The sequence below is a fragment of the Bubalus bubalis genome, chromosome 5 (genome assembly GCF_019923935.1).
Source record: "Bubalus bubalis isolate 160015118507 breed Murrah chromosome 5, NDDB_SH_1, whole genome shotgun sequence".
Taxonomy (NCBI): domain Eukaryota; kingdom Metazoa; phylum Chordata; class Mammalia; order Artiodactyla; family Bovidae; genus Bubalus; species Bubalus bubalis.
The window spans coordinates 131,180,216-131,207,360 of record NC_059161.1 but is presented as its reverse complement, the minus strand read 5'-3'; the positions used below and the strand labels follow the sequence as shown (position 1 = coordinate 131,207,360).

At 62.4% G+C, this 27,145-nt stretch overlaps 2 protein-coding genes across 6 annotated transcripts; both read right to left on the bottom strand.

The window, feature by feature from the left end:
• Nucleotides 1–268: 268 nt before the first annotated feature.
• On the bottom strand, nucleotides 269–14,688 carry IFITM10 (interferon induced transmembrane protein 10). 5 transcript variants are annotated; one of them, XM_044943869.2, is made up of 3 exons: nucleotides 13,015–13,156; nucleotides 12,003–12,449; nucleotides 269–874 (listed from the first exon to the last, which is right to left on the bottom strand). In XM_044943869.2, exons 1-3 carry the CDS (start codon nucleotides 13,084–13,086, stop codon nucleotides 725–727), a joined length of 669 nt encoding a protein of 222 aa, XP_044799804.2. In that variant the 5' UTR covers nucleotides 13,087–13,156; the 3' UTR covers nucleotides 269–724. The 5 variants fall into 5 exon arrangements, with proteins under 5 accessions (XP_044799804.2, XP_044799801.2, XP_044799803.2 ...); XM_044943866.2 differs by lacking the exons at nucleotides 269–874; nucleotides 13,015–13,156 and adding exons at nucleotides 7,388–9,557; nucleotides 14,040–14,688 and having other exon boundaries at nucleotides 12,003–12,302; XM_044943868.2 differs by lacking the exons at nucleotides 269–874; nucleotides 13,015–13,156 and adding exons at nucleotides 7,388–9,557; nucleotides 13,318–14,033 and having other exon boundaries at nucleotides 12,003–12,302.
• Nucleotides 14,689–17,177: 2,489 nt separating this feature from the next.
• CTSD (cathepsin D) lies at nucleotides 17,178–26,668 on the bottom strand. The gene is made up of 9 exons (XM_025286995.3): nucleotides 26,502–26,668; nucleotides 24,362–24,521; nucleotides 22,437–22,560; nucleotides 21,905–22,023; nucleotides 20,495–20,721; nucleotides 18,761–18,883; nucleotides 18,276–18,420; nucleotides 18,092–18,190; nucleotides 17,178–18,009 (listed from the first exon to the last, which is right to left on the bottom strand). Exons 1-9 carry the CDS (start codon nucleotides 26,573–26,575, stop codon nucleotides 17,842–17,844), a joined length of 1,239 nt encoding a protein of 412 aa, XP_025142780.1. The 5' UTR covers nucleotides 26,576–26,668; the 3' UTR covers nucleotides 17,178–17,841.
• Between the last annotated feature and the right edge of the window lie 477 nt (nucleotides 26,669–27,145).

The following is a 27,145-nucleotide window of genomic DNA, read 5'->3' as shown; positions in this document are numbered from 1 at the left end:
GTTCTCACCCTCTGCCAGGAGGGCAGCTGTGCCCGCCCCCTTCCCTCCTCTCCAAGGAGGCAGCCACCAAAAGCCCCCTCAGTCCCATCCTGCAGAGCAGGCAGAAGACCCCCGGGGTTATGGGGTGGACGCTCCCTGGAAAAGTCAGCTGGGTGTGGCACTCGGGACCCCCAGGCAGTGCCTGAATGGGGTTCCCGAAGCCTCCGAATCCCACCTGCCTGGGGGCGGGGGTGGGGGTGGCCAGGAGACGGGGCCATAGCTGGGCAAGTATTTTCGAGTATTTTATTGGAGGTTCACAGATACAAGAGCTCCGAGCAGGGTCACAGCTTGGAGGAGGTGGGGTCGTGGGAGGAGTGAGCCCCCAGATGCTGGCAGGCCCCCGCCCCACCCTGGGAGGCCCCATACGGGCCCTTCTTGCAGGGTGTCAGATCTGAGGGGCCTCGGGAGCCCGGGTGGGGGCACAGGCAGGGAGGGGGGCAGCCACTCAAAGCCGGGGTGCAGCAGCACAGGCAGAAACCCAGGGGCCCCCAGAAACAGGCAGGGGGCCAAGAGGCAGAGAGGCCGGGGCAGCACGAAGCTCGCTGCCCCCTTGACAGACGAAGCTTCCGATGGCCCCACTGCCTGGCTCACAGCTTTGGGGTCAGGGGGTGCCCAGGGCAGACGCCCGGCTCTGCCCTGGCCATGTCTCAGGGCCGCGTGTCCCACCGGCGTGCCCACTGGGGCCTCAGTAGTCGGTGAGCGGGTACCGCAGGAAGATGAAGACCAGGATGATGCAGGAGGCGGCCAGTGCGGAGCTCGTGATGTTGAACAGCCGTGCCGTCTTGGCGTCCTCCACCGCCCCGTTCAGGTCGTTGAGGAGCTTCTTGTCCCTGACCTGAAGCCAGGAGCAGTAAGACCAGCAGTCAGGGCTGAGAGTGGACACACGGGCCAGGCGGGAGGGCCTGAAGGCAGAGGGCCCAGGAGAGGGTAGCCCTGAGCCTGGGTCAGTCCCCGATTCCTGACCACCACACGGGGCTACTGCCCAAGGATGTCCTTTCTGGGTGAAAATGTGCGCTGGACTTCGGGGGCGGGGCGGGGGAGGCTTAGGGGCATCAGATCTGAAACTTACTCTCAGTTTACGAGACAAATAACCTGTATTTAACAGGCGGCACCAGTGGTAAAGAATCCGCCTGCCAATGCAGGAGACATCAAGAGACGTGGCTTAATCCCTGGGTCGGAAAGACCCCCTGGAGGCTGGCGTGGCATCTGCTCTAGTATCCTTGCCTGGAGAACCCCACGAACAGAGGAGGGCTGAACCCCTGGAGGGCTACGGTCCTTGGGGTCGCAAGGAGTCGGACGTGACTGGGTGAGTGAGCACATACGCAGAAGAGACACTGGATGTGGTGAACTATTAACCGCTGGGGGTCTGGCTGAAGGGCATGCAGGGGTTCTTGTATCTCCTTTCTGGCAACTTTTAGGTAATTCTAAAACTACTTAGGGGACTTCCCTGGTGGCCCAGCGGCTAGGACTCTACACTCCCAATGCAGAGGCCCGGGCTGGATCCCTGGTCAGGGAGCGAGATCCCACATCCAAGAGTTCACACGCTGCAACGAAGACCCAGCGCAGCCAAATAAACACATAAATAAAATAAATATTAAAGACATAGAACTATTTAACATAACGGGTTGTTAATGCTGTTTTACGTACTTGAAAGTTGCTAAGAGGGTAAAAATTCAGTGTTCTTACTACCAAAAAAATAAAAAAAGGTAATTATGAGAGGTGATGGAGTGCTAACTAACCCCGCTGTAGAAACCGCTTCACGCTACGCACACGTGTCAGATGATCACGTACACCTTAAGCGTATTCAGTGTCACAGGTCGACTATACGTCAACAGCTCTGGGAAAATAGACGGAAGAGGAAGCTGGCCTCAGAGATTCTGTGACTGGGTGAGGGGCGTCACAGGTGTGTGCTGACTTGACTGGTTCCGCCTCACTTACAGGTAACTGGGATTCCCTGAGGACACATGCTGTGGACAAGGGGCAGCCCCCGGGGCCTCCGAGACGGGATATTAAAGTGAACGGGGGGCCTCCCTGGCGGGCCAGGGGTTGAGAATCTGTCTTCCAATGCAGGGGACGTGGGTTAGATCTCTGGTCATGAAACTAAGACCACATGCCATGGGGCAACTCAGCCCATGCACCGCAAGAGAAGCCCCTGCACTGGAGCTAGAAAGCCCGCCTGATGCAGCAAAGACCCAGCACAGCCACACACACGCCCAAGTGAGAGGAGCGGCCTGGAGTCCAATAAGTCCCGGGGAGCCATAGCCAGCGGTGGACCTATTCCCAAGATCCTCTGGCTGGGAAGAAGTGTCCCTGGGGAGGCACCCCTGGCCTCATCCAGGCCAGGTCTTAGGAGCCCCCTTTCCTCCCACCTTCTCCTTCCACAGAGCCCAGAGAGGTGCAGGTCTGAACACACTGCAAGCAGAGCCTGGGAGGAGGAAGAAAGGGAGCAAGGAGAGAGACAGGACAGGCAGGAAGAGAAAGTCTTTGCATCAGCAGATTGGTGGATGGGTGGATGGATGGATAGATGGATTGGGGGGGTGGATGGGTGGGTGGATGGATGGATGGGTGGGTGGATGGATGGATGGGTGGGTGGATAGATGGATGGGTGGGTGGGTGGATGGATAGATGGATGGGTGGATAGATGGATGGATGGATGGATGGATGGATGGGTGGATGGATGGGTGCGTGGATAGATGGATGGGTGGGTGGGTGGATGGATGGATGGATGGGTGGGTGGATGGGTGAATGGATGGATGGATGGATGGATGGGTGGATGGATGGGTGTGTGGATAGATAGATGGGTGGGTGGGTGGATGGGTGTGTGGATAGATAGATGGGTGGGTGGGTGGATGGGTGGATAGATGGATGGATGGGTGGATGGATGTGTGGGTGGGTGGATGGATGGGTGAATAGATGGAAGGATGGGTGGGTGGATGGATGAATGGATGGATAGATGGGTGGATAGATGGATGGGTGGATGGATGGATGGGTGGATGAGTAGATGGATGGATGGGTGGATGGGTGAATGGATGGATGGATGGATGGATGGGTGGATGGGTGGATAGATGGATGTGGGGGTGGGTGGATGGATGGGTGAATAGATGGATGGATGGATGGGTGGATGGATGGATAGTTGGATGGATGGATGGGTGGATGGGTGGATGGATGGATAGGTGGATGGATGGAAGGATGGGTGGGTGGATTGATGGATGGATGGATGGGTGGATGGATGGATGGATGGATGGGTGGATGGGTGAATGGATGGATGGATGGGTGGGTGGGTGGATGGATGGATGTGTGGGTGGGTGGATGGATGGGTGAATAGATGGAAGGATGGTTGGGTGGATAGATGGATGGGTGGGTATATGGACAAAAGGCAGGGCCTGGGTTAGGCAGATAGATGGCACTGATGTCTGGCTGCCTGGAGGGTGGAGGAGTGATGGCAAGCTAACACAGGGAGACATAGATGAGCAGGAGGGTGGGAGTGTGGAGGGGTGGATGGACTTCCTGTGGACACTCAGGAAAGAACCTACGGAGCAGGGATCTTTGGGTAAAGCCCAGGAGAGCGTGGAGACATGGTCATATGCTCACCTGCAGGGAAAACAGGTGTCTAAAGACAAAGCTCCCAGGTGTAGATGTGCTGAGGTCAGAGGGATAACCAGAGGCCAGTGTGGGGAGGGCAGAACCCAGAGGAGAGGGGAGGGGGGCTTAAAATCAGAGAGGAGACTGTCAAGGAGCAATCTGTGTGGGGCTTCATAGGCACTTTTTAGCAGAAAAATGGCAGGCTCTGGTGTTTTTTAGTCTGATAATTCTGGATGCTGTGTGGAGAACAGACTGCAGGGGCAGAGGCTGGAGAAAAGCAGAAAAGAGGCTCCCTTAACAGCCCAGGTGAGTGGGCAGGGTGGGTCGTGTCAGGTCAATAGACATGGAGGTGGTAAGAATTGACCTTTTTCTGGATCTATTTTGAAGATACAGCTGACAGTATTTACTGGGATCAGATGTGCAGTGTGATAAAAAAAGAAAGGGATTTGAGATGATTGCAAGGCTTTTTGATCTACTGAAATAAGGGGGTTGTAGGACACTCCAGGAGGAGGACGTTTGTGAGTGATTCAGAGGTTTGATTTTTGACGTGAAACTAGAAATGTCTTCTAGACATAGAGCTACGTATTTTGAGCAGGTAGGTTTTGTAGAGCCTAGATCAGGGGTGAGATCTAGGGCAGAGATACAAATTGGAGGAGCAGCAACATAAAGATGCTACTTAAAGCTCTGAGACTGGACGAGAGCACCAAGGGACGGAGCGCCGATGATGGGAAGAGGAGGACCAAGGACCACGCCTGGGAGCACCCCGTTAGGAGATCCGGGAAGCAAGAGGCAGTGAGGAGGGGAGGCTGAGATGAGCGGGCGAGAAAAGCAGAAGGAACAGGACTTCCCTGGTGGTCCAGAGGTTAAGAATCTGCCTTCCAACGCAGGGAACATGGGCTCGATCCCTGGTTGGGGAATTAAGATCCCACGTGCCGAGGGGCAAATAAGCCTGTGCTGCAACTAGAGAAGCCCGTGTGCTGCAATGAAGACCCAGAGTAGCCGCCGCCCCAAAAAAAACAGAGCAGAAGAAAGGCAAAGAGGAGGGAAGGATGGCGGTGGGTGCAATGGGCTGAAGGAGGAGGAATAAACATGGAGGAATGGAGTGGATAAACGGATGCGTGGCACGGGGCAGAGAGGTCGCTGGGCGATGGTGGCTGGATAAGGGAAAGAGAAGGAAGGCCCTTCAGCGAGTGAGCAGACTGATGGATGGGTAACTGGGTAAGTCAACTGAAGCAAGGAAATGAGAAAAACGGGAGGGTGAGCAGGCGGATAAGTGGATGGTAATATACACGCTCTCTGATGAGCGTGTATATCACTGGGTGACAGACTGAAAGTGTGTGACGGGAAGGGAGGGAAGACAGGTGGACGGGTGGACAGACAGACTGATGCAAGCTCCAGAGCGGACTATCTGGATGGACCTAGTACGCAATTGGGAGAAAGGAGGAGAGGGAAGACAGGGAAGGTGAATACACAAATGGATGAATGAGCAACTTAGTTTAGAGGTGACTGAACAGGAAGCGTGAATAAATGAAAGGAAGAGACAGAAATGTCCTGATGGCCGGCAGACGACTGGCTGGGGTGGTGGGGGGTGGATACAGGGTCCACCCTTGTGGACCTTGAGGAGGAAAAACTCGAGAGAGAAGAAAGATTGACGAATCCAAGTTTTAATGGATGAACGATTAGCTGTATTGACAGAAGGAGTGGCTAGATAGTGAGAAAGGGTGGAGAAGAGCAGAAAACAAGGCTGTACAGTTGGATGAGTGAATGAGTAAAGTGAGAGATGGATAGAAAGTGCAGTAAGCTAGAGAGGAAGACATGAGTGAATGAACAGGCAGGAGGTGATGACCAGCTGCGGCCTCCCTGGTCCAGTGGTTGCAACTCTGTGCTGCCAGTGCCGGGGCTCAGGTTCAATCCCTGGTCTGGGAACTAGGATCCCACATGCCACAGAGCACAGCCAAAACATGCTTTAAAAAAAGAAATAAATAAAAGCAAAAGCAAACAAGTGGGACCTGATTAAACTTAAAAGCTTTTTGCACAGTGAAGAAAGACCAAAAGCAAGGTGAAAAGACAACCCTCAGAATGGGAGAAAATAATAGCAAATGAAACAACTGGCAAAGGATTAATTTCCAAAATATGCAAGCAGCTCATACAACTCCATGCCAGAAAAACAAACCACCCCATCAAAAAGTGGGAAAAAGACCTACACAGACATTTCTCCAAAGAAGACATACAGATGCTAACAAACACATGAAAAGATGCTCAACATCGTTCATTATTAGAGAAATGCAAATCAAAACCATCATGAGGTATCACATCACATAGGTCAGAATGGCCCTCGTCAAAAAGTCTACAAACAATAGATGCTGGAGAGGGGGTGAAGAAAGGGGAATTCTCTTGCACTGTTGCTGGGAATGTAAACTGATACAGCCACTATGGAAGATGGTATGGAGATTCCTTAAAAAACTAGGAATAAAACCATCATATGATGGTATCACTGACTCGATGGACGTGAGTCTAAGTGAACTCCGGGAGTTGGTGATGGACAGGGAGGCCTGGCGTGCTGCGATTCATGGGGTTGCAAAGAGTCGGACACGACTGAGTGACTGAACTGAACTGATGATCCAGCAATCCCACTCCTAGGCATATACCCTGAGGAAACCAAAGTTGAAAAAGGCCCATGTATCCCATTGTTCATTGCAGCACTATTTACAATAGTTAGAACATGGAAGCAACCTAGATGTCCATCGATAGATGAATGGATAAAGAAGTTGTAGTACATATACACTATGGAATATTACTCAGCCATAAGAAGGAATGCATTCGAGTCAGTTCTAATGAGGTGGATGAACCTAGAGCCTACTACACAGAGTGAAGTAAGTCAGAAAGAGAAAGATAAATATTGTATTCCAATGCATATATATGGAATCTAGAAAAATGGTACTGAAGAATTTATTTGCAGGGCAACAATGGAGAAACAGAGAATAGACTGATGGACATGGGGAGAGGGGAGGAGAGGGTGAGGTGTATGGAGAGAGTAACACGGAAACTTACACTGCCATGTGTAAACTAGATAGCCATCGGGACTTTGCTGTCTGGCTCAGGAACCTCAAACAGGGGCTCTGTATCAACCTAGAGGGGTGGGATGGGAGGGAGACGGGAGGGAGGTTCAAGAGGGAGGGGACGTATGTGTACCTGTGGCTGATTCATGGTGAGGGTTGACAGAAAACAACAGAAGTCTGTAAATCAATTATCCTTCAATAAAAAATAAATTAATTAAAAAAAAAAAAGAAAAAGGGTGATGACTATAGAAAGAAGAGTGTAACGAGTCAAAGGGTTCAGGAAAGGAACCTGATGGTGACCCCGAGGAATTCACCTGGTGCCTCTGCCCCGTTCCCTCATCTGCAGGTAGCTGCACCAGTCTCACAGGGGTTTGCTGCTAAGTCGCTTCAGTTGTGTCTGACTCTGTGTGACCCCTGAGACGGCAGCCCACCAGGCTCCCCCGTCCCCAGGATTCTCCAGGCAAGAACACTGGAGTGGGTTGCCATTTCCTTCTCCAAGGCATGAAAGTGAAAAGTGAAAGTGAAGTCGCTCAGTCGTGTCCGACTCTTCGCGACCCCATGGACTGCAGCCCACCAGGCTCCTCCGTCCATGGGATTTTCCAGGCAAGAGTACTGGAGTGGGGTGCCATTGCCTTCTCCGATAGGGTTTTGCTACCTTTAAATAAAATGTTACATTTAATTAAATAATGAGACATGCTTAGAATGGTGCCTAGAATATAAAAGTTCAATAAATACCTGGTGCTGTTTGGTGGTTATTGGTATTTGCTGGCTTTTTGTTACTGCTATTATTGCTATTAAGGAGTAAGGGGTGAAACAGATGAACCCAGGGAAGAAAAAAGATCAGATGGCGAGCTGGGTGGATGGACAGAGTAACAGACTGATGGATGAGGTTGGTGGATAAACAGCGGGAGGAAAGGAAGAAAAAAAAGACAGAAGGAACATGAATTTAATAAGTAAGTGGATGAGTGAATCTAGGGATGGTTGACAGCGTGGAAGAAAAACTCTGGAAGGAAGGAAGACAAATATATGAATTTATAGAGAGAAAATGGACGGGCAAAGAGTTAAAAGGGTGGAAACATGAATGCATGCGTTGGTGGGTGGACAAGGTGAGCAAGGGTCTTTTCCTCGCAAACCTGTCCCTTCTATGGCCTCCTTCCTCATGTGCGAATGGCACCTCCGTTCTCTCAACAGATCAGATGAATGTCCTTTGAGCTCTTGGGCGGCTCAGAAGTAAGGAATCTGCTTGCAATGCAGGAGACGAAGGTTCCATCCCTGGGTGGGGAAGATCCCCTGGAGAAGGAAATGGCACCCCACTCCAGTATTCTTGCCTGGGAAACCCCATGGACAGGGGAGCCTCGTGGGCTACAGTCTGTGGGGTCGTAGAGAGTTGGACATGACTGAGCAACTCAACAACAGCAGTCTTAGGCTCATCTCTCTTTTCCCTCACCTCGTGCCCAACCCACCAGGATAGTCTACTGACTTTTCCTTCAAAATACAGGATCTGCTTCCACTCTCTGCTCCCACCTTCTGAACCAATACTTGACTGAGCCTTTGATCTGGTCCCCAGCTCCGCAACACCTTAAGCCCTTATGGGCTATCTCCCCCAGTAACAAGGGCAATCTTTTTAAATACAAGCCACATAATATTGACTCTTTGTTTAAAATTCATCCAAGATCTCACTCAAAGCAAAACAAAATCCTACTGAGGCAGACGCAATGCACGTGGTCTTGCCCCGTACACCCCGTCTCTGGACCAGCTCCTAGGCTCACCCCCATGCCAGCTACGCTGGTCCCTGAACCTGGCTTTGCCTCGGGGCTTTTGTAATACCCAGTCCATTTTCCTGGAATATGCTTTCCCAGATGCATTTATGGCTACTGCATGAATTCATTCAGGTTTAGACTCAAATATAATCTCATCAAAGAGGCCTTCCTTGCCCACTGTATATAAAATAGCACCCTTTATGTCCTTGACGATGCTTCATTTATTGTTCATAGCTGACATTACCACCTGACTCACGTAAGTGTAAGTTTTATTATTGTCTGACTCCTGACCAGGATGTAAGCTCTTCTAGACAGGGACCACGTGTTGCTTGTCACTTACTAGGAACGAGACAATTATTTATTACTCGTGGGACCAATGGGTAGAGAGTGACAGGGTGCTGAAGTGTCTGAATGAACGGATGACCGGGTGACTGACTAGAAGAGGTTAATGAATGGATATGTTGGCTATACGCGAGTCAGGGAGGGGCAGTGTGGAAGAAGGCATCAAGCACGAGAGTCGGAGTGTGGGCAGATGAATCAATACACAGATTCAGGGAAACCGGTAGATGAAGGTGTCAAGGAAAGACGGACGGGGCAGGAGGAAAGAGATGACATGCATTCATGAAGGTGTGTGGGCCACCAGACAGAGAGCCCTGATGGACGGACCAGGTGGGTGGCGGGGTGGGGGAGGAGCTGAAGAAAGTGTGTTACACAGCGTGGCTGGAGGAGTTAATGGGAGGCTGGAGGAGGGTGTGGGGTGAGCAAATGGGTGGGAGAAAAGAGAATAGGAGGAAGCGAAGGTGAGAGCGGGCCGTGCGGGGCCCGGAGCGAGGGCGAGAGCGGGCCGTGCGGGGCCCGGAGTGAGGGTGAGAGTGGGCCATGCGGGGCCTGGAGCACCAGGAGGAGGGGCTGGACTCCTCCCGACAGAGAAGGGGGGCTGGGGGTCATCGTGAGCCCCATCTGGGCCACCCACCCCTGCAGCGCAGGCCGCGGCCCCAGGCTCCAGTCTGTGGCCACGCCTGCCCAGACGGACCTGGCCACGCTGAGGGGGGCTGTGGGGACCGGCAGCCATCCTGCCCCTGGAGCTCCCGGGAATGCCGTTTCGTTTCGCCGTGCTCTGCGAGTGGAGGAGGGGATGGGCTCAGTGACGCAGGGTCAGCGCTCGGAGGGATCCAGGAGTCCAGCCAAGGCCTCCTGACCCCAAGGCCGTGAGGTGCCCTTGCAAGTGCCCACGACTGGCTGCAAACAATGTCCGGAGCAGCAGGCCAGGAGACGTGCAGCCGGACGGACAGATGGCTGAACTCCCGGGTGTGGGAGCCTGGGCCAGCAGGTCCGCCCTTCCCTCTGCCGGGGACAGAGGCAGCTTGCCTTGCTGGCTGCCCATGCTGCTCCCCAGTAAGTCCAACGCCTCTCTGCCCCAAGAGCCCGCAGGGAGGGTGTGGGGGAGCACCCGGCTGGAGGCACAGTGGGGCTCCTTCTGCCTCTCAGAAGCACCATCTCCCACCCCCCACCCCAGCATGGAGCCTTGCACTCTGTTCAGAAACCTGTGACCTACCTACAACCCACGGCAGATGGGCCTGCCCGGGCCCGCTGGCGCCCACAGGAGCCTCACAGCCGCGCCCAGGTCCACGGGCTGCTGGCGGGACTGGCAGGAGGGCCCCGGAGGCAGAGCTGAGGCTGGGGGGCTTCCCCCGGACTCCCTGGGACCCCCTTCCCTTTGCTGCATCTAAAGCACACATGCACACTCATGCACACAGTTGTACACACTCATACACTCACACATCCACACAATTACATGCACATGCCCGCTGATGCCTGTATGCACACACACACAGCACACACAGTTACACACGCATGCACACACACGCGCATAGACACACTCATACACTCACACATCCATGAAGGTGTGTGGGCCACCAGACAGAGAGCCCTGATGGATGGACCAGGTGGGTGGCGGGGTGGGAGAGGAGCTGATGCCCGCTGATGCCTGTATGCACACACACACAGCACACACAGTTACACACTCATGCACACTCATGCACACACAGGCGCATAGACACACTCATACACTCACACATCCACACATACAATTACACGCACATGCCCGCTGATGCCTGTATGCACACACACAGAGCACACACAGTTACACACACATGCACACTCACACCCTCATACAGATACACATGCATCCTCATGCCTGCACATCTCAAGCACACACATACATGCTCATATCTATATGCACGCACACACTCTTGCACACACACTCATGCCCTCGTGCACACTCACACGTGCCCACACGCATGCACACTCACTGGACACAGTTCCTGTCTGATGGAGCCCAGGGCTGGGTACACTAGCCTGGAGATGAACGTGTGAGCAGCGGGGGGATGGAGGCCCTGAGGATGAGTCAGGAGGCGGGAAGGCCAGGTGGCCAGGCCGTGTGACGCTGGGACAGGGACGGGTGGGGGTGCTCCACGCTCAGAGCAGCAAGCGGAGCCGTCCCAGCCTCCATCCCCCGGGTGCCAGCCCCTCCTCTGCCTCCAGCCTGCCCTCCCCCATGTTCCCCCTCCCCACCCCTGCCTCGGGCAGCTGCAATCAGTGAAATGCGCCCAGACACTCAAATCTGGGCCCAGGAAAAGGGATGACCTGGCGAGACGAGAGCCCAGCCCTTGGGGAGGCGGGAGGAGACAGGGAGGCCCGGGTCTCCCTCTGCCCCTCCGCGGGCTGGGCTCCAGCAGCCCCAGGCTCTTGGGTCCTGACGCACCCGCAGGGATCTCCGGACCCCAAGTGTGAGTCAACCACAGCTCCCTTCCCCCATTTCGGTCCATTTTTCTCCACTGCGCCCTCGAGAGTGGGGAGCAGGGGATGGGGGTATCCTGTCTGCTCCGCTCCGGCAGCTCCCATCACAGCAGCGAGGGAAGGCCTTCTGAGAGCCGTGCACACCCAGGGTGTGGGGTCAGGCTGCATGGGACACACTCAGGCCTCCCTGCCCCTGCCTCCCCGCCCCATCCCCCCAGGATGGGTCACTGGAAAGCATGTGAGAGGGGCAGAGCAGTGGAGAGGGCAGCGCCCCGTCCGTCTATCACAGCCCCCCTGAGTGCCTGCCTGGCGTCAGGCTCCCTGTGCGGGGCTGGGACAAGGTCTCCAGCAGTGACGTCAGCCCTCCTCCTGTCGACAGGGGAAGGATTCCAAGCTCCCTTCACCTCCACGCTGGCTCCATCCTAATGCCCAGGGGCCGCTGCACCCAGGCCTAATTCCCAGGTCTCTACACAGGGGACAGGACACTGAGGTCCCCACCCCAGAGGCCAAACTGGCCGTGCAGGGACCCTGGCCCCGAGGACGCTGAGCCTGCCAGGACGCCCTGGAAGGTTCCCCAGCTCAGGACGCGATGGGCAGGCCTTCTGCTGTCCTGAGCTAGCTGGCCGACTTCTGCGTCTCCCTAGGTCCCCCAGCCTCTCCGCTATACCTGCTGCACCCACGGGCTTCTCTGTGAGGGAGGGGGGTCAGCACCACTGCGCGGCTCTCCAGACCCCCCGGCCCCCCCTCCGTCCTCCCGGCTCACCTTGAGGGAGTAGGCCAGGGCGATGAAGCCCAGGCAGCAGAAGTTGAGGTAGACGAAGTTGAAGATGGACCACAGGTAGTAGTCATTCACCTCCGTGGTGTCTGGGTAGACCTCGATAACGGTTGTGGGGTTCGTCATGGTCTTCTTCTCCACCAGGTGCTTGCAGGCCGGGGGGGCGCCGGCAGCCCGCACGCTGTCTGTCTTGCTGCTCTTGGACTCCATGGGGAACAGGGTGGGCGCCATGGGGGGTGAGGCCGAGGGCTCCGGGGCTGGGGCCGCTGGAGCCTGCAGAGCTGGGGGCTTGGACACACAGGCGAAACAGCCCTTGGGCGAACCTGCCGGGGGCCTCGGGATCCAGAAGGCCCCGTCCAGGGGGACTCGGGCTTCCTGGGTGCCGTCCGTGGTGCTGGCCGGGGCTCCCAGCAGGGCTGGGCACTGGGCGGGGCCCTGGGCGTGCAGGGAGGGGGAGACGAAGAATAAGCCGGGTCCTATCACCCTATGGGCCCACCTTGGCACCTACAGCCTCCCCCCTGCAGTCTCATAAACAGCTCCAGGGACACAGAAATCCCGCGGGGGCAGCCAGTTGCCAGCCACCACCTGCCTCCCCCACCGTCCCCCGCCCCATGCGAAAGCCCTCTGAGCAGCCTTGGCAGGGACAAGAGGGGCTTCCCATCACTTCACCATCTGCACACAAACATTCACCCACTGACACACAACAGCAACACTCCCACACTCCCCCCAGCACCCCGACTGACAGGCTCTTTCAGTAAACAAAGCAAGCGGCACCCCAGACACAGCGCCCACACAGGGCATGCACGCCCACAATGACACGGCCTCCGCCAGGCTTGGCAGGCGGAGTGGAGCTCTGCCCGGCACCTGCACGCTGGCACAAGCTGACGCTTGGGACACAAACGCCAGCCATCACCGCCCGGCTCTCCAGACACCAGCACACCCCGTGCGCCCAGAGAGGCCTCCAGGTAAAAAAAGCCCGCACTGTGACCCTCACACACACCGCGCCACAGGCCCCGACACAGTCGCGGAAGAATGAACCCGCCGCCCGCGGGGGCTCCGAACTCGCGCGCATCGCCCCTGCCCCCCGACCCGGCCCGGAGCAGCTCTGGGACCCCAAGCGCGCGCACTCGCCGGTCGCCAGGAGCAGACGCACAGCGACACTCTGCAAAACGAGCCGTCTCAGACCACGCGCCCTCGCCCCGCGCCGCCCCGGGGGTCCGGCAGCCGGGGCCCCGCGGCGCCCGCCCCCTGGCCCCCAGCCCGGCCCAGGTTTGCCGCAGCCGCCGGGAAGACGCGCGCTCACCTACTGGCGACTCCTCGGCGGCCGGGCCCGATCCTGCGCTCGCTGCGCGCGTCCTTTCGCCGTCCCGCCGGTGGCTGGCTGTCCCGCCGCTCCGCGTCCCGGCGGCCCGACCTCGGCGCGGGGAGCGCGCGGGGCAGCGCGGGGAGGGGCGCGGGCTGGCAGCGCCGCTCCTCCGCCGCCTGCGCGCCCTCCGCAGCGCCAGGGCCGGCCACCGGCTGCAGCCCAAACCTGACTCACGGCGGCGGCGGCGGCGGGCGCAGCCACCTCCCCGCCTCCTCCCGCCGGTGGGGTGGGCGCTGCGGGCGCCGGCCGGAAGTGGCGACCCTTGCGGGTGGGCAGAGCTGGGCAGGAATGGGCTCTCCCGCAGCGCCCAGCCCCGGCGCCCGCGCCACCTGCCTGCGTCTCCCGGATCCCACCCGCTCCCTGCCTCCTCCCTCTGGCTGAGCCCCGAGACCCCAGCCCCTCGCTGAGCCGTCCCACCTGTCTCCCCGGGGAGAGCCCCTTCCCCCTTCTGTGCTTCCCCCTGTCTCGCCCCAGCCCCGGTTCCCAGGACCCTTCCCCTCTGTGCTGCCCCTTCTCTGCCCGGTGAGTTTCCTGCTCCATCTGGGCTCTCTCTGCGTCTCCGCCCTTGCCCCTACCCACCTAGTCCCAGGTCGGGTGGGTGTCTGGGGCTCCCCAAGCCCTCTGCCCACAGAGCCCAGGTGCCCCGAGTCTGTCCTCACCAAGTCAGTGCTCACGTCTAGCCAGGCTCCTGTCTGCGCGCCTGTCCCCATAGGACTCTGCTCCTATCCAAGCCCCCACCAGGGCCCTAGTTCCTCGTGAGTCTCAGGCCCCTCCCAGCCCCAGGGCCCCCAACTGCAGTCCTTCCCCGAGCGGGGTGGGGAAGGACTCCCCAGGCCCCCACACGAGCCCCAACTCTGCCCAGTCTTGCCCCTGACCCGGCCAGGACTTCATCCTTCCTGAGCCCACCCCACCGAGTTCCCGTCCCCACTTTCCCCCAGATCTGAACTCAAGCTCCCCAAGCCCAGAGCCCCTGCGTGAGCCCAGGTAATGTGGCTCCCTCACGAAGTCTAGTCTTGGAGACCATGACCCCTCACCTGACAGGCCTCTTTGCCCCTGGGGCCAGGTGGCCCTTCCCAGGCCCGGTGACACTCGGCCCCCTGGAGCTCAGGCCTGCCACCTGCCCAGGCCGCCCTGCGGGCTCTGTCACCCTCGCCCCCTCCCGGGCCTCCAGCCCCATCTACGCCGCCTCCCTGCCATTCTGACAGTTGCCCCGCATGGGCTGCCCTTCCTGCAGTCGTCCCAACCACACCCTCGCCATGGGGAAGCCCCGGGCCCCTCCTCGCTGCGCAGGGGCCTCCGAGGTGGCCCTCCTCTCCAACCAGCCGCCGCTAGGAGCAGCGGCCCCCCCTCCACCCCCGCCCCACGCAGCCGCCCTCCCGGTGGCAGCCTGTGCTCCCCCTCGAGCCCTTGTTCCCCCCACAGGCTCCGAGCCCTTCCTCCCGTGAAGGCCGCTTCTGCTCTGACCGGCTCGACCCACCTCTCTTGTCTCCAGGACCCCCTCTCCTCCCATCTGGCTCCTACCCAGGGGCCCCTCCCCCTCAGAGTCCCCTCTGAAGCCCCTTCTCTCGAGAACTCCTGCACGCGCTGAGCCTGAGCCCTTGTCTGCAGCCTCTTCCCTGGTCAGACCCCCTCTCCTGTCCAGGCCCTCCCCTCCCCTGCTCAGCCCTCACCGCTCTGGCCCCTGGCCTGGCCTTGGTCGGGGCTGATCAGGAGCCCACAAAGAGCTGGCTTTAAAGATGCTGCTAAAACTGTCTTCCAGGGGACAGGGTCCCAGAGCAACATCCCTCCCCTGCCCGACCACACCCTTGGCAGGCCCAAGCCCACAGGTGAGAGGGCGATGGGACTTCCGGGAAGCTGGGCTCAGTTCTCCCCCAGCAGTCCACCACCAACCCCTTTCCAAGGGCCTGGCCCGGCGGTGGCCAGACCCCAGTCTCAGGTGGCACCTGACCTAAGGGGCCAGTGAGCCTGTGTGTGGCCTGGGAACCTGTCTCCCTGGCGTGCCAGCTGGGCTCCCTGGGCCAGGCTCTGCCCAGGGCTGGGCAGGCTGCAAGGTGGACGGGCTGGCCTGCCCCTGAGTCCAGCTGGTCCTCGGGCATGGGAGAGGGCACCAGGCCCACAGGGGTCTGCTTCTGGTCACTGGGTGGAGCCGGGCTTCCTCTCCCAACTCCAACCACCCTGCCCCCGACCCCCAGCCCACTGCCTGGGATGCATCATCCCATGGGCCTTCACCGGAGCGGCCGAGGGAAGGTGCTAGACTCAGATCAGCTCCTGAGAGCTCAGACTGGGTGTCCTCCAGGCAGGATGTGTCCACCTGAGCCCGCTGGGCTGGTGCAGAGCAGGGCCGAGCCAGCCAGAGTGAGAGCCAGCGTTTGGAGCAGCCGAACGCCAGGCCCTGTGCTGGGCTCCTCCTGGCGTCCGTCAGGCCCGTGGCTGGGAGTGCCCAGCTGTCACCCACCTTCCCAGGACAGAGACTCGAGGCTCAGGGTCAGGTCACAGAAGCTGGGTCTGAGCCCAGAGTCAGACTCCAGGGTCCAGAGAAACCCGGCCGGCTGGGTGGAGCCGACCCTGGGCAGGACACCAGTGCCCTGCCAGCCTGGGTTAGGAGCTGGGGGCTCAGCCTGCGCGAATAACCCATGCGGCATTTGGGGGTCTTGTCCCCATGTCCCAGAGGAGAGGACACACGGCCCCCCTTCTGCCCAGTCTCAGTGAGCGAGGCAGGCGGAGGAGGGGGCCCCTGCCAGCCTTGGGGGGGTGGTGGGAGGCTTTGAGGACAGAGAGGCCCGCATGGTCAAGGCGCAGGGCGTGAGGGGCAGGCAGCCTCCTTCCTGGAGGCTCTGCCCTGCAAGCTCCCAGGTTGCGGCGCTGACGACCGTCTCCCAGGAGCCCTGCGGCCCTGCAGAGCTCTGCCCACTCCTGGCTCAGATTTCAGGCACAGAGAACACTGGGCACGCGTTCATGATCCCTCTTGCAATTCTAGAAGAGGTGTGCCAGGGCCCGGCTCTGGGGTGTGGTCTCCAGGCCCCCTGGGGCCAGGCCGGTGACAGCCACAGCCCTGCCGGCCTAGACGGTACCAGGACGGGAACAAACGTCACATCAGACCCTGACCCCTGCAGGGGGGGTGGGCTCCAAGCAGGGTCCAGAGTTACCCTTCCCTGAGGCATCTGCCTCACCACCAAGCATTTACAAACTCCTATTCATCCCTCAAAACCTCCTGGCTCTGCAACCACTCTGACCAACCTCCACCCCCTCTAGCAAAACAGGCCAGACTAGCCTGAGGGGACTCCTGTCTTGGATCCCTGGACCCTGCCCCCCCAGGACACCAGGCTGGCCTGCTCCAGGATTGGCAGGGCTTATTCACGGAGACACTGCTTCCACGGGCTGGCGAGGAGGCCCGGGAGGGAGGCAGGCTGCCCAGGTGCCACCCGCCCCCTCCCCCAGTCAGGTGTGCAGGGGACTCGGGAAACACTTTCTAAAGAAGTGTGGTGGGCATTTACCTGGGCCCAAAAATGGTGCCTCAGTGTAGGCGCTCACAAGACAGGCCCCCAGCCAGGCCCACCTCGCTGGTCACTGCGCCGGACACCCCCCTGAGCTGGCACCCCCAGCGGCAGAACCTTGGCCACGAGGCTGGGCGGGAGGCAGAAGTGTCCGGGTCCGGGCCTGGCCTGGGCCCCGGGTGCCCCAGGCTGAGCCCGCCCTCCCTTTGAGGCGAGGGCAGGGCCGCGCGTGCTAGCTCCTCCCCCGCCTCCACGGGGAGCGCACCCTCCCCACCGGGCACAAAACACGCCAACACACAGGCAGAGGCCTGAACAACTTTATTTTCGTGCCAACTCTGGCTCCCAGCCACTCAAGAAATGGGTGGCCGTGGAGAAGGCCGACCCAGCCCCCTCCCCTCTGGAGCCACCCCACCCCACCCCGGGCCAGAGAATGCCCTGGATGCCCTCCGCGACGAGGCGAGCCCCCGCAAGGCCCTGCAGGCCTCGCAAGACTGGCTTCTGGCCCCTGCCACCCTTGCCAGCTTGTCCTCAGGCCTAGCGGGCCCTTCATCACGGCGTCCAGGACGAACAGGTGGGCGGGGGCTGGAGCTGCGGGGCAGAGCGACCGGGAGGGCAGCTGGGCCCGAGGCAATCACCCGGGGCGGGGGTTCCAGGATACGGCCACCCAACAGGCTGCGTCTTCCAAGTCAGAGAGAGGACTCTGTGCACCGGAGCTGCCCGCTGGCTCGGCTCCAGGCCGCCTCCCCATCAGACAGACAGACAGACAGACCAGCAAGCAGCATTTCAGACACCAGGGAGGGGAACCCACAGAGCCGAACTGCGGCTCGACAGGCCTCGGGATAATCGGGCTGTGGTGTGACTGTGAGTGCAGTGTGAGCGTGAGTGTGAGCGTGAGTGTGTGCGTGTGTGGGTGTGTGTGGCGGGGCGGCCTCCTCCTCTGGACTCCAGCAGTGATGAGTGGGGCCAGCTAGAGCCGGGCAGCCTCGGCCAAGCCCACCCGGTTCTGGTCCCGGTCGAACACAGTGTAGTAGCGCCCGATGAAGACGTCGCCCAGGATCCAGAGCGGCCCGCCGGGCGGGGGCACGTCCATGCCCATGAAGCCGCTCAGGCACACGGCCGTGCCGGCCTGCAACACCTGCACGGGCAACACCGTCACCGCCGGCCGCCACCCGCGCCGCGCCCCAGGCGTCTGCACCCCGCCCCGCGGCCCCGCTCACCTTGAGTACGTAGTCCTCCGGGGACAGCGCGTAGTCCTTACCCCCCAGTTTCACAGTGACCTGAGGCAGGCTGGACACCTTCTCGCAGGGGATCATGTACTGCGGGGGGGGTTAGAGAGGAGCCAGTGTACGGGGTGGGCCCATCGGAGGGGCTGCCCGCCTCCCCAGCCCTGCCAGCGCTCACCTCGCCCTGTATCAGCGGCACGGCCCCGATGGCCTTCTGCAGCTCCCGCACCTCCTCCACGGGGCCCACTATCAGGGACGTGCCTGTGTCCACAATAGCCTCACAGCCTCCCTTGCACACGGTCAGACTGCTGCCCACATCCAGCCTGCGGGGAGGGGCGGGGGCCTGAGTCCCCTCCCAGGGCCACTGGAGCCCCTGCCTGCCCGTGGAGGACTGGGTCGTGAGCAGAGTTGGGGGGGCGCAGGGAGGTGGCTGGAGGAGCCAAGGACAGGTCACCCGAGGGAGCTATGTGCGGGGGGCCCACTGGCTGGACATTGGGAGGTGGCAGGAAGCACCTGGGGCTGGCAGGACATGGGGCCCAGGTCCCCTTGGGCCGGCCCCCTGGTGCCCCCACAAGCCCTGCTGCGCGCAAGGCCACGGGCAGGGCCCCCACGGGCCGCGTCCCACCCTGTGGGGCCGAAGGCAGGACCCCGCCCCGCGCTCACTGGTCCATGCGGATCTGCCAGTAGGCCTGGCGGGTAACGTTGTGGAAGGTCAGGCTGCCTCTGTAGTACTTGGAGTCGGTCCCGCCCAGCATCAGCTCGCCCCCAGGCTGGGCTTTCGGATCCCTGCAGGGGAGGAGGAGGCAGTCAGACGCCCTGCCCACCTCTGCGCCAGGCATCCAGACTGCGGGTAGCCAGGCTGGATGGGCACAGGGGTCAGGGCTGGTGCGGGGCCCTCAGAAGGCGACCCAGAGCAGGGCCCTTCCTGGGCATGCAGGGGTGGGAGGATCTGGCGGGGGGAGAGGGGGAGTGCTCCAATCTCACACCCCGGGGATCGCAGGCCAAGCCCCTTCCTGACAGGAGAGCCTGCCTGGGCCACAAGGGATCCAGTCTGCCCTCTGAGAACAGCCAGGTTTGGGCCAGCAGGCAGAGGAGGACGCGAGTGCTAGGAGCCCTGGGTCGGGGACCTCACGGGCCTGGAAGGAAAACCAGGGGCTCCCAGGAGGAGGGCTGGCTGCCCTGAGCAGGGCGGAGCCTCTGCACCCGCCCCCGGCCCTCTGCACCTGCCGCTCTGGAGAACGCTCTCCATCTAGACCACCGTAAGACTGGCTCCCACTTCAGATTTCAGCTTCCGACCCTCCCCACCTCTTAGTCACACTCGTGGTTTCAGCATCATCTGCCCGGCTGTCTCCAGTGCTCGCCAAACTTGTCCTCCACCCATCGCTGTGGCTGCCACCTCCCGTCACCTCCACCACCCACGTGTGGAGGACACACGTACCCTCCTCAGCCCTGCCCTTGCAAGCCAGCCGCCCGCCCCCACTTCCTGCCCGAACCCGCGCCCGGGGAGTCACAGAGCTGGGCCATCTGTCCTGACCTCAGACCTGGCCAAGCTCCTGGGTCCTCTGCACCTCGCCTGCCTCTCCAGGACCCAAGGGCTCACGTGCACCCAGCACCGAGCCGGCGGCTCGGCCCCAGCAGCTGCTCAGTTTTTGCCACTGACTGAGCAAAGGACAGAGGCCAGCATCCATACAGAGGCCGGGCCAAAGGCTCTGAGCTGGAATTCCACCAGAAGTGCCCAGGGTCGGACCCAGACGGGGCATGCGGGGCGTGGTGACCAGTGACCAGGAGCAGCAGGCTGCCTGGCCCACCCCCTGCCCATGCCCCGCCTTGCCACACCTGCAAACCTCCCCCCTTGGGGGCTCCCTCCCAGGACCTGTAGCACCGTCGTGGGAAGAGGCCAGGGGCTGGGGGACTGAGACCCCCTTTCCAACGACCCCTCCCCAGCGTGACCGGCACCAAGCATTGCTTCTACAACGTGGGAGCATTGCCCTGAGCTCTCCCGGGGTCACCCCCATGGGAAAACCCCAGCTCCCTTGCCTCCAGAGCTCCTGGCACAGATCAGGGCTCGTGGCCTGATCCCTGCTGGGCTGAAAGTGACCCAGGGGAAGGGAACAGCCTGCCTGTCACCGGGCCCAGGAACATCAGGCAGACTGACCGGAAGGGCCCCTGGCCCAGCTTGGGCTGTCGGAGGAGGCAGGCCCAATGACCAAGATCCCAGATCCAGGGCCGCCCGGCTGGGGGACCGTGGTTCGGGGACCCCGGGGAGACCCAGCCTTCGGTATGGACTGTTTGTCCGCCTGTGAGAGGGCGCCAACCCCTTGGGCAGTGAGAGCTGCGGCTCAGCGCCTGGCAGGGGACCACAGGGAAGGGTGGCACGACAGAGCCCCGCCCCCACACCTGTTCAGGAAGAAGGAGAAGACGTTCTTGTCCACCAACTTCTGCTGCATCAGGTTGTCGAAGACAGGCAGCACGTTGTTGACGGAGATGCGGGGGTAGGCCATGCCCAGGATGCCGTCGAACTTGGCCGCGATGAAGACCACGCCCGGCTGCTTGATGGCCTCCCCAAAGGTCTGCCTCTGCACCGTGACGCCACCGGGGCTGGATGAGGACGGGTTACAGGGGACCTGCGGGCCACGGGGGGCGGGCAGCAGGGGTCAGGCACCGTGTGGACACCAAGCCTGACGCTGGGCCCCAGGCGGCCCCTCACCCCCGTCCCTGCGCGGGCAGCCACGGCCACGAAAGCCAGCTCAGTCGGTGCCCATCATCTGGCGCACGGGACTCGGCCCCAGAGTAAGGGCTGCTGACCCTGCACTGGACCCGGGTGGGGATAGCGGGGGTGCGGGGCCCATGCTCTGCTGGGCCAGTTTCAAGGACGGCTGCAAAGCGGGGGAGCAGGGAGCCACGAGCTCCTCCTGAGCTCAGGCCCTCCCACACGCCCACTCCTGCCCTCGGGGAACCCTGGATCTAACCTTGGACTCAAGGCCATGCTACCCCCTCCCCCAAGCCAGGGCGGAGGCTGCAGACACACGCAGAGCAGGATGTGGGAAGAAAGGCTGCTTGGGGCTGACGCTGGGGGGCGGAGGAGGGGTGCGCGACATCCTGTCTCAGGCTGAGAGAGAGCCTGGCAGAGGCCCCCACTCCCGCCAGGCAGACATGGAGGGGGAGGGCGGCCTCGCCAGGCAGGCTGGAGGAAGGGTCCTCCTGCCACCAAGGCTGGGGACAGGCCTCCCGCGGCCTTCATGGGGCTGGGGGCTGGGAGGGGACTAACTTCTGCTCTGCTCTGCTCCCCGCAGCTCCCAACCCAGATGCCTCCTGTGGCCGGGCACCAGGGGATCCGCCCGAGCAGAGCCCATGGGGGCGCCGCCCTGCTCCCCAGGGAGGCAGGCGCGTCCTGCGGGCACCCCGCAGCCCTCCCCAGACGCTGCCCGACACCCTTGGCAGCTGCCCCTGGTCGGCAGCTCTGGCTGCAGTGGCCCCCCGCTGTCCCCCGGCTCCTCTGCCTGGCTGTGTGGCTAGGAGCCTCGCCACTCGTCACTCGCCGGTCCTGGGCCCAGACCCGTGCCCGGCACTCTCGCTTCTGCAGGCGGGGGCTCTTGGCCTGCCTCTCCTGCCAGCCTTTCCAGCACCACCTGGCCCACACACGGGACCACGTGCCCCCATCACGTCCCCCCACGAAGCTCGCCCAGCTGTTCCACCTCCGGGCCTCTGCTCAGCTGAGACCCTGGCTCCCCTGTTCAGCAGACCCCTGCCTGGCCCTGGGGTCAGGGGTGAATCCGCCGGCCTGGCGAGCAGCTCCAAGACACTCACCGACACAGTGTCCTGGCTCAGGTACCCCGAGAGGCTGCCCGAGCCGTAGTGGATGTCGAAGGTCGTGCCGTTCTTCACGTACGTGCTGGACTTGTCGCTGTTGTATTTGCGGTGGGTCCCTGCGCCGAGCGGGACCGTCAGCCTGCCTGCCCGACCCCAACTGCAGCCTCAATCCTCCCAGCCCTGGACCAGCTCTGCTGGGCCCCCGCTGCCCGCTGCAGCCCATCCAGCAAGCCCCCGGGCGGGTGGTCCAGCCCATGACCCCCATGGCCCCGTCCCTAAATCAAGGAAGGGAGGACGGTGGAGAATCCGGAGGGGCCGCCTGTTGGGTGTGGCCGAGAGATGGGAGCAGCAGGTGGCCCAAGAGGTCCACCCGGACATCTCTGCCCTAAGACGGGAGAGGGTGGGCTGAGGCTAGACGGCTGGCCTCCAGCACCTGACGGGAAAGCAAGCAGCGGGTTGGGGGGCACGCCCCTGCCCGGGGTCCCTCCCTCCGGGGTCCACGGCAGGCCCCTGGGACAGGCGGACTCACAGCAGGCGATGTCCAGCAGCTTGCAGTGGATGGATGGGACCCACAGGTTGGCGGAGCCGGTGTCGAAGACGACCGTGAAGCACTGCGGGGGCGTCCCGATGCCGATCTCCCCATAGTACTGGGCCTGGAGGGTGGGGCCTGTCAGGGCAGGGCACGGGGCTCCCCGCGGGGCTGAGAGAAGGGCCAGGCCGGGGAGGGTCTGCTAGGGTGGGAAACGGGGAGAGAGAAGGCCCAGGCCAGGACAGGGGCCCGGGGCCAGGCGGGCTGTCTCAGCCGCCCACCCCGCCGTCCCCGCCCAAGCCCTCGGTCGGGTCCAGGGCTCTGGGAGGGAAGGCCTCCTCCCCAGCATGAGGGTAGAGTGATGGCCTGACTCTGGGCCCTGAGATCCCCCCGGGCCGAGCCTGGAGGACCCCGGGCAGAGGGGTCCAGGGGGTCCTGGGGAGGCAACGCACAGGCAGGCTGAGTCCCTCAGTGCTGGGCACGCGGCCTTCACTGCCCTGGGTCTCAGTTTCCACCTCTGCACACGGGGCAGCAGAGGCAGCCTGGAGGCCCAGATGTGGGGTGAGGGCTCTGGTGAGCATGAAGGGGGCACACGCCTCCAGGAGGACCCCATCCTCGGCCCCTCAGAGATCAGGGGCGCAGGCGTCTGTGAGTCTGGGGTCCGCTGGGCCCTGCCGTCCCACGGACAGAGGCCGGGCCCCGGGTCGCTACAGGGCTCCGGCTCCAGCACCTCTGGGCATCTCTCTCCGGCCGCTTGGCTCCAGGGAGCAGCGGCCGCCACTAACTCATGACCCAGCAGAAGTGTCTAGACTTGGGGTGGGGGGGTGCTGGGGGTTTGGAGAATGACTCAGCAAATCTCCATACCCGTGGTATGCATGCACACGGTGTGTGCGTGCATACTGGGGGGCAGGAATCAGGAACTGGTCCGTCAGGCCCCAGGCAGACCCCCCCGCCACCGTCTGATCACATGCCTTCAAGAGGCCACAGCTTCCTGGCCCGGGCTCCAGCCAGGCAGGACAGAGGGCGCAGCTACCTGCCCTAAACCTGAGTGGGCCAGAGGCCGGATGGCAGCGAGGGGCTGACTTCCCAAAACTCAGGTAGTGGGGGGGGGGGGGGGGGCGGGGCGTGGAGAGGATGTCACCTGGGCAGCCCCGGAGGACCTGGCCCCAGAGCTGGGACCAGGGCGACCTGCCCCAGCATGCTGTGTGTTCCAGAATGTTCCACCTCTGAGCTGGTTTCCCCCTCCGCAAGCAGTGGGCACACAGGCTGGTCACTGACCAAAAAGGAAGGCAGGGTGCAGGGACTGGGCCGTGGTTGCCACAGGCCTTCCAAAAAGACAGGCGAGACAAGCACAGAGGCTCCAGGGCAGCGGGTGCCTCCCAGGCAGGCGGGCCCAGGTGAACTGAGCTCAGGGACCCCCGGCCCCCACCCACAGCCTCGCGGGCAGGCCCGGGCCTGATTCTGGGCTCCTCCGCGCCAGGCCGGCTCCCCCATGTGCTGCAGGGGCTGGGGCAGTCCCGTGGGGCTGGCCACCAGGATGAAGATGCCAGTCCGGCTCTGAGCTGATGCTCGGTGGCAGGAGGGGAAGCAGACGTCAGGGAGGTGCTCAGCTGCTCCAGCCAACCCTCCTAGCCCCCTGGGCCAGGATGGGCAGGGGGGCTGGGAGCTGGGGCCAGGGAAGTCACAGCCCTCAGTCAGGAGGGCGTGGTGGAAACGCCCATCACAAGGGATCAAGGGGGGCTGGGTGGAAGCCCCGCCCTCCACACCGATGAAGCTGGCAAACCACTGGAGGCTGAGAACACAGGATTTCACCAAACCCACACCGGCTCAGGAACGTTTCCTCAGAGCCAGCTCCTGCCCGCAGTGCTGTGAGCAGTCAGCGGGCTCCCCCAGCCCCAGGCTGCCTCCCCGGCCCCCACACTCACGTCCATGTAGTTCTTGAGCAGCTCGGGAATTGGCCCCTGCCTCACAGCAGGCTCCCCAGTGGCATATTTCGAGATGGGGCCCTTGGCGATCAGGTGTTCCACGGGGCCCATGGCCTCCGACATGGTCCGGCGGATGGATGTGAACTTGTGCAGCGGGATCCTGTCAAGACAGGGGTCAGGCTCATCAGGGCTGGCTGGTGCACAGCCCACCGGGAGGCTCCCACACCCACGACCAAGCTGGAGGTCCAGCATGCCTGCTCCCCGCCCCCCCGCAGACCCTGGGGGCTCCAACACGCACCGCTGTGGTCTCCTGTCCCCACACTGAATGGGTCCAGGGTCAGCGGTCAGCTATCGCGTCTGCCCAAAGCCCTCCATGGGGCCCCATCTGCCTGGTCCGCCCCACCCAGACCCCCCAGAGATGGTCCCAGCTCACCAGTCCGACTTGCGGGGTGGCCACCTTCTGGCCGCCAGAGGGGGACTTCCAGGCCACCCACTCCAAGCAGCCAGCTCACCCTGACCAACCCCAGGCCCCTCACAGGAGCCCCCCTTTCCTTCCAGTCCTCACCCCAGGCCGCACTGAACCCCGTCACTCTCTCCCCATTAAACAGACCACTGGAGGTCAAGGTTGACACTTGGGGCCTGGAGGTGGGGGCTGCTAGGCTGGCCACACTCCAGGCAAGGCCTGGTGCCCCTCCTTGGAGGACCCTTCCCAGGAGCCCCACCGCCCAGCACACATGCCAGCCTGGGTGGTCTGCCCAGCAGCAGGGAGGGGTCCTTCTCCACCCCCAGCTCCCCAGGGGTCTGAACTTGCCCTAGGAGGTGGGACAGGAGGCCACCTGAGCAAGAAGAGCTACTTCCCAGCCTGGGGATCTGCGAGTTCAAGGTCGCAGTGGCTCCTCCCAGCAGGCCAAGGGCATGCTCCAGGAAGATGTGGGCCTGACCTCTTGCCTAAGCAGGGACAGGCTGGGGGAGCCTGGGCTTCTTGTCTGGGGGCGGGGGAGGGGGACACTCCCTCCAGTGACTAAGGAGACAGATGCCAGCAGTTCCACTGGACATGAAGATGTGGGGGCTTGGGTTCAGCTGCCCCAACCTGAGGAGCTCCAGGCTCGCGTCCCCAGTGGAAGGCCTGGGGGTGAGGCCAGGGCAGGTTCAGGCCTGCAGCTGCTCCCCACAACTGCTCCAGCTAGGGCTACTTGCCCCTAGGCCACAGCCCACGCAGGGGCCCACACAAGCCAGCCCTTTGGCAAGGCTCAAGCCTGCTGCAGCCCCAAGACCCCACCCCCCTGCCCACAGGCAAAGGCCCACAGCAGAGCTGGAAGAATGCCGGCCCAGGCCCAGCACTAAGGCTCCAGGCCTGGGCAAGGGTGGAGGCAGGGCAGAAGAGGGTGGGCCCTTCGCACCCCTCTCCTGCTGGGCAAGCAGCCTGCCTGGCGAGGCCCGGAGGGTGGGGGGACCCTCTGTCTCGCTGACACAGCATGGCACAGCCCTGGACCAGCCTGACAGTCCTCGGCCTCGCTGGACCCAGTGGGGGCCCCCAAGCCTGGGGAGGGCGTGGTCCTTCCTGAGGCAGCAGGTGGGACACAGCCCCAGCCTAGCAGTGGGGGAAGCCGCCCAGGGCCTGGTGCCAGCTGGGCCACTCCCCCAGACCCATCCTTAGGCTGACTCCCTCTCGACCCTGTGGGCCTCCTGGTGTCCAGAGGGTCGTCCAACTGGCCCAGGGGCTGTGGGAAGATCTCATTGGACGAACAGACCGGGATGAGCCCAGGCCCAGTTCACAGCTGGGAAGGGAGACCCCAGGCGCAAAAATGACTTACCCAAGCTCAGGGGCCTCCCGGGCCTGCCTCTGGGTCTCCTGTCTTCCAGCCGAGAGCGGGCCCCTGAGCACAGGCTTCCACCCTACCTGTCCTGGGGACGCTGAGCCGACTCCCAGTCACAGCCCTCCTGCTACCTCCGGTCCCCACCCCATAATGGCAGGGAGGAGAGGACGCGCGGACCCCCGGGCGAGCCCCGCAGCTGCAGAGCTCCCCCGCCCCGCCCGCGGGTAGGCCCCACAGGAGGCCCCGGGGGCGGCCCAGCTGCACCCCGGCGGGGGCACAGGGGTGCGCGGGCGTCCGCGGGGAGCGCGAGCTGCGCGGCTCACCTGATGACCGCGGCGGCGGGCGCGGCCAGCAGGCCGAGGGCGAGCAGCAGCGGCAGCAGCCTGGGCGTCTGCATGGCGGCGGCGGCCCGTTCGAAGCGGAGAGCCCGGGAGGTCGCGAGCTTATAGCCGGGATGACGGCGCAGTTGGGCCGCGTCAGCTGACCAGCTTGTTTGCACCGGGGCTGGTCACGTGGCCTGCAGCCGGCGACGGAGGGCGGGGCCGGGCCGGCGCGGGGCGGGGCCTGAGCGTTGAGGGGCGGGGCCGCCCGCCACTAGGAGCTGCTGCGTCAGCTCGGGCAAGCTGTCCTCCTGTCCCCCCTCGGGCCACGTGCTGACCCGGAGAATTGCCACGACCTTGTCGGGGCAGAAGGGGACCGGGCCTGGCCCCGCTGGACCCCTCAGCCGGGCGAGGCTCCCGGAGCTGCGGCTCCTTCCCGGCCCCAGGCTCGCGGCTGGCTCCCCAGGGCTCCCCACTCCACCTGCTCCCTCCCTGGGCGCCCTTGTCCCCAGCTCTTCCTTTGCCCTGGGAGTCTCCCAGGTGGTTTCTCTGGAGGCTCCAACCACCCTCATCCTCCAAGTGGCCCACAGCCCTCCCAAGCCCCAGCACCGCGCCCCAGAGCAGCACCTGGCCTGGCCCGGCCCTGG

Excerpts from the sequence above, each read along its gene's own strand:
- CTSD (XM_025286995.3), bottom strand. The coding sequence starts at position 26,575 with ATGCAGACGCCCAGGCTGCTGCCGCTGCTGCTCGCCCTCGGCCTGCTG. Across the intron at positions 18,421-18,760 it reads TGGCAGATCCGCATGGACCA|GCTGGATGTGGGCAGCAGTC; the intron begins GTGAGCGCGGGG and ends CCCTCCCCGCAG. Across the intron at positions 18,010-18,091 it reads CGGAGGACTACGTACTCAAG|GTGTTGCAGGCCGGCACGGC; the intron begins GTGAGCGGGGCC and ends TTGCCCGTGCAG.
- IFITM10 (XM_044943865.2), bottom strand. The coding sequence starts at position 13,086 with ATGCGCGCGAGTTCGGAGCCCCCGCGGGCGGCGGGTTCATTCTTCCGC. Across the intron at positions 12,450-13,014 it reads GTGTCGGGGCCTGTGGCGCG|GGCCCCGCCCAGTGCCCAGC; the intron begins GTGTGTGTGAGG and ends CTGCACGCCCAG. Across the intron at positions 9,558-12,002 it reads CCCTGGCCTACTCCCTCAAG|AGCACGGCGAAACGAAACGG; the intron begins GTGAGCCGGGAG and ends CTCCACTCGCAG.